Genomic DNA, 5,494 nt, shown 5'->3' on the forward strand with positions numbered 1-5,494 from the left:
TGCTTTATTTACATTTCGTTTACATCGATTTAACTTCTTCATTTCTTTACTGGTTACTCTAATCCACGTGTCCTTGACCACAAAAACAAATTCAACCGAACCGTTTTCCAGGTAAACAGTTTGGCGCCCATCTGTCACACCCCGACGAGAGGCATGACGGGCACCCGGCCCTATCGACTGAATACCACCTGGCGTATAATGACATAATCTCAATTCAACTATCCTGGCTTGAAATGTGAGCTCGCTGTAATATAGAAAGATACCTGCACGTAGAAAAGGACCAATACAACAGAAAACATATGCATGACCATTCATTTATATATATATATACACGTTAGCCAACGAGGCTGCTACAAGTGTCCTCATAATAACATGTAGCCGGCAAGGCTGCACATGACATCTACATACATCATACTGTCTATGAGCCTCTAGGAGTGCATATACATAGCATATGAACATAACATATACCAAAAGAGCAAGCCCGGTACAATGACACTTGCTGACGATCCGCTGAAGCTGAGAATCCTACTGAAGAGGTCCTCCGCTCTGTCTATCAGGACCTGCAGCACGAAATGCAGCGTCTCATAGGATGGGACATCAGTACGGATAAAAGTACTGAGTATGTAAGGCAGGAAGCCCATAACATAAGTGAGACATATATATAAAAGATTAGAAGCAACCTGAACCAATTGAGGAATCGGGCCTTTCGGAGTGACGTAAGGCCGGTAACCTCTGAATGAATTATGGAATTCGTATCGAATCCAAAGAAATAACTTAATGGGAGTAACCATAATGATATTATGAGAATCTTTTATGAAGCATATCCTTTAGGCATCAATCAACATCTCAACAAGGAACGTTTATATAGGCATTGGAACAAGAATAGAGTGGAGTCATTACAATTTTTTTTTAAAAAAAGTGGAGTCATTACGCTATGCATGCTAGTAGATTTCTAGGATTCATGCCAAAGAAAAAGCAGATATCAACACCTTACATACCTTAGTTGTCAAGCCGCCACTCAAAAGAATCCCTTATTCCGATGCTCGTCCTTCACCCGAACCTATATTGAAAGATATATCCTTAATCATATTCCATCATGTTCATACATCTACTTAGATAAGTTGTATATCGAAGGATGATTCGGGTTACGAGAATTCGTGCAGCATTACCCCTATATCATCTACTTCCTCCAAATTCCAAAACAAATCCCAATCATCATTAACAACATCAACAATAATATAATCAAGATACTACATGACAAACATATACAAATCCGTCCGGAACTTTCTTCAAAAATCAGTCCATAAGCCAACAATATCAACATATCAAACTACGACCTTTATATTATGTTTTTCCTTCACTTTAAATCATTAAAATCCTCCAAAAACAACTCAATATCAACAACATCAAATTCAATTCAACCACTAATTCATCCAATCAACAACATCTATATAGGATTATTCCGTTCTTTGCTCAATTCAACTAAGTATGTTATAATTTAACGAATATAATCCCGAATCAACGTAATTCCATGGATATAAAGAGAGGATGTTACGTTATTAACTTCTAATTGATCCTTGATGGTTTCAAACCCAAGAGCCCTCCATCTTTCACCTTGCTTTGCAATAATCACGATAATACGATGTTGCCACAAGCTTCCCGAGCCTAAATTACATAAACTCCTTGTGATTTCTTGGTTTTAATGATAAAGAATGTTGGGAGAGGTGTGCTAGATGTTTCTAGAACTCTAATGGTGTAAGAATGGGGTGTAAATGGGTGGGAGTTGGTATTTATAGGGTGGAAGGTCGGTTTCCACCGACTCAATAATTGCCCTTCGCGTTCGCGAGGCCTTAGCTCGCGTTCGCGGAGAAGCCTCTAAGAGCTGATCTTGAAACGCTCATAACTTTCTACTCCGATGTCATATCGACGAACGGTTTATTGAATTGGAAACTAGATTCAATGAACTTCAATTTACATAGGTTATTCATTCCATAACTCCTCATATTCTAGGAGATACACCTCCCTCAAGTTGGACCAAAAATTCTGTCCGGAATTCTGCCAAGTTTTCCCAAAATTTTGACAAACTTAATTCCTTCATTTCGTTTGATCCCGGAACCCTTAGATACTATCTTAAAACTTGTTAAAGGTCTTGCTTAACCTTATAAGAGTTCCATAACCTCTCCGGCTTACGTTACTTTACTTACGATGCAAACGACGCGAAAATTTTTTGAGGTGTAACAGCTATGATGTACTACTTCGTGGGCAAAGTGGTAAAACTAGAACAGTTGCTAGTTTTCAGTATGACACCAGCTGACCGTTGATCGATCAGAAAGTTCTTCTAATAAGTGTTGTGAAACAGCTTCCTAAATTGAAGGAAAAGTACTTTTGACGTTTATTGTGCGAGTTGCCTTGATACATAGTGTGAACCACACATGCTAAGACTCAGTGGAGAGGAATGCAGTTGAACCTGAATCGCTAGATGGTTTACCGATACCTTCCTACTCAGGTTCTGATACATTATGTAACACTTACTACGTTGAACGAATGAGTCATCATTTTATATCTTCTGCAACACCTGATCCATCTTCATTAGAGATAGGAACAGACGGAGAAGAAACAACAGCTAGACAGGACAGTGGTAGAAACAACTATGCAAAGGCTAAGGCTGCCTTAATTGGGATTCAATGCTGCAAAGACATTGGCTATCAAAGGATTAATAACCAAACAAGCCCTGGGGTATTATAGACTAGATGTTTGCAGATGCATTCTTTAAAACACAAAGCAATCGTTTTTATCATATCCTAATGTATGTTGATGTTAGGTTCAGCTGGATAGATAGGATGTTTGTATCAGGAGCAAGCCTTTTATTTTCAAAAACATCCCAATTTGGGTGATTTTTTTTGTTCTACCTCTAAATTATTGAACTGGAGATCCATTCATTCGAATTGGGAGTAGATTGGGGAGCCCTTTGTACAAGAAATATATATCATATCTGTTATGCATGCAAGGATGATACTAATTGAAATGGACATAACCAGACAGCTACCTCTAAATATCAAAGTGCAAGATCCTAACAGGAAGGTGTACTATAACTGGAAATCCGTTTTCCCCGTCTGCTGTCAAGAAATGGATCAGTAGCCCAAAGCAAGACAACATAAACCCAGGATGACAGTGAACAATACTAGTTCAATACAATTGACATTTCCATGTTGCCCGACTAAAATAAACAGTATGTGATTCCTAATAAAATCACCATACTCAGGATTTACACATTAACAAATTCATTGTAAGCACTCCCTCAATGAGTCTCATACTTCTCTCACACTCTAAAAGTGTTGGGAAACTAATCAGAATGCTTCAAAATAGACACCGATTGATGCAACAGACTAGGGATGAGTAGCCACAAGGAAAACAAATTATAATACTAATTGCCTTCGGCCCTTAAAATCAACCAGTACTGTACGACTTGACACAGGCTGTGAAGTGCTCCAGCATCCTTCTGTTCTAACAGTGTTTTATCATATATATGCAGGTCACTGCTACCAGACGGCAAAGCTTACTTTTTAAAAAAACTCGAATTCATTTGGCGTTCAAAATGAATGAACAGACGTATTACCCAAATGAAATCACTAGAAGACGCTAGGAGCAGTAGAAAAAATAAGCAGAGAAAGTATCAGATGACAAATCCAGTAGAAACTCAATTTCATATTATCCCAACTCATAAAAACACAGCATTTCATGCCTAAACTCAGTAGTACTTTACATCAATGTTAATCCAAAAATATGCTGATTATACTACTACTATATACCTAAATTTCTGCTCTTACTAATACTAGTGATTATTTTAGTGCAAATGTCCAATTCAACATTAATATTTCTTTTTTGATCTTCCACTGCTCAAGGCATTAATGTCTTCAATTATCAATTGGCCTCTTCCCTGGATTCTTACCATTCAACAGAAATTGCTCAAACTTTTTCATATCCCTTTACCTAAAGAATGGATTATTCAAAAGTTGATCAGCAGTTGGCCTTTTTCACAGGATCCTCACGAAGACAAATCAGAATCATCTTCTCAAACTCCTCCGCAAACACCTATTCTTTTCGTTTATACGAATCCAATGTTCTCTTGATAATCCCTTTCTTCTTCAGCAAGTTCTCGAGCGATCTTGGCAATCTTTTTTTCTCCCTTAACTTCGTGATTATACAATTCAAGTCTTCACGATTCCTAACAGGTAAATCCCCATACGCCAATTCCAGTGCTGTTATTCCCAACAGCCAGATATCAGATTTTTGTGTACTTGTATCATTATCTTTCCCAAACACTTCCGGTGCAGCACTCCATTTGGAAATACCCTTAACGTCCAAAAACGAAGAGGGCGAACTGGCTTCTTCAGTATTGATGTTTTCGGAATGATCATAAACTAATGCCTCAAATGCTAATTTGATCAAGATTCTGGCAGAGTCAGTAGCATTATCGTCAATATGAACAAAGATATCTCCCTGATTAAAAGTCATATGAACCCTTTCAGTATTATGAATTAATCGCAGACCAAGAAGTGCTTCTCTGAGAACAATACCGATGCAATATTTTGGCATCTTTTTATTATTTGGAGTACGAGCGGAGAGAATGTTATGAAGAGATCCTTTTGAAATATAAGGGAATGAAACACATAACAAATCCTGAGTTGCGAAAGAATTATCGACTCCAATTCCGACGACTCCAATTGCCTGAAAACTTGTGTGAACTTGACGTTGAGGCTCGGTACTTTCACTTTCATGCAAGTTCTTGTTAATGATCTTCAAAGTTTCATGGCCCGAAGGGACAAGTGTGCCATTCTCCATACATCTTGAATAAAGAGCTTTGTAAGCATGGCAACATCCATAAGAACCAATCTGCTTGTTGAGAAAGTAAGTATCTTTAGTGTTTGGATCAATGATGGTCTTCCCAACATGACCATCTTTTGCTAAACTTGGGTCCTGCATATTTTCTTGGAGCAAATTGAGAGTTTTGGTTGTAGAGAAGAAGATTTGAAGAGTAAAGGGATGATAGCTTTGGCCTTTTGGGTAGTTATATTGCGCGCCTAATTGGTTCAAGAAAGCGTTATTTGTTATACAATCCCTCTATTATTTCTTTCTTTTTCAGTTTTCTTCTTTTTCGTTATGTTAAATGGGTAAGTATTCCTTGTCAGAAAATACAAAAATTAGTACGCACCTATGGTAATTTCACTGCAAGAATTTGACTGGATTTTAGCTAAGAAAAATTAGTACATAAATAAAGGGGGAAAAATGATTATTGCCTCCAACTCTTGGGTGCGGAAAACCAGGGAAAAAATAGTACTCCTGTATCTCAATTTATGTAGCACTTTTCGATTTTCGAGAGTCAATTTAACTAAATTTTGAAGCTAAATTGGATTAGATTAACTCTATATTTTAACATTAAAATTTATATATTTAAAAATTATATAAAAAGTACTATAAGTTGCAACATTTCTCA

General features: G+C 37.3%; 1 protein-coding gene across 1 annotated transcript; it reads right to left on the minus strand.

Moving 5' to 3' along the window:
• Positions 1-4,092: 4,092 nt before the first annotated feature.
• On the minus strand, positions 4,093-4,983 carry LOC132057703 (serine/threonine-protein kinase BLUS1-like). The gene has a single exon (XM_059450317.1). It carries the CDS (start codon positions 4,981-4,983, stop codon positions 4,093-4,095), a length of 891 nt encoding a protein of 296 aa, XP_059306300.1.
• Positions 4,984-5,494: the final 511 nt, after the last annotated feature.

The sequence above is a fragment of the Lycium ferocissimum genome, chromosome 5 (genome assembly GCF_029784015.1).
Source record: "Lycium ferocissimum isolate CSIRO_LF1 chromosome 5, AGI_CSIRO_Lferr_CH_V1, whole genome shotgun sequence".
NCBI classification, from domain to species: domain Eukaryota; kingdom Viridiplantae; phylum Streptophyta; class Magnoliopsida; order Solanales; family Solanaceae; genus Lycium; species Lycium ferocissimum.

What these genes read in the sequence shown, in the direction of transcription:
- LOC132057703 (XM_059450317.1), bottom strand. Translation starts at nt 4,983, where the DNA reads ATGCAGGACCCAAGTTTAGCAAAAGATGGTCATGTTGGGAAGACCATC.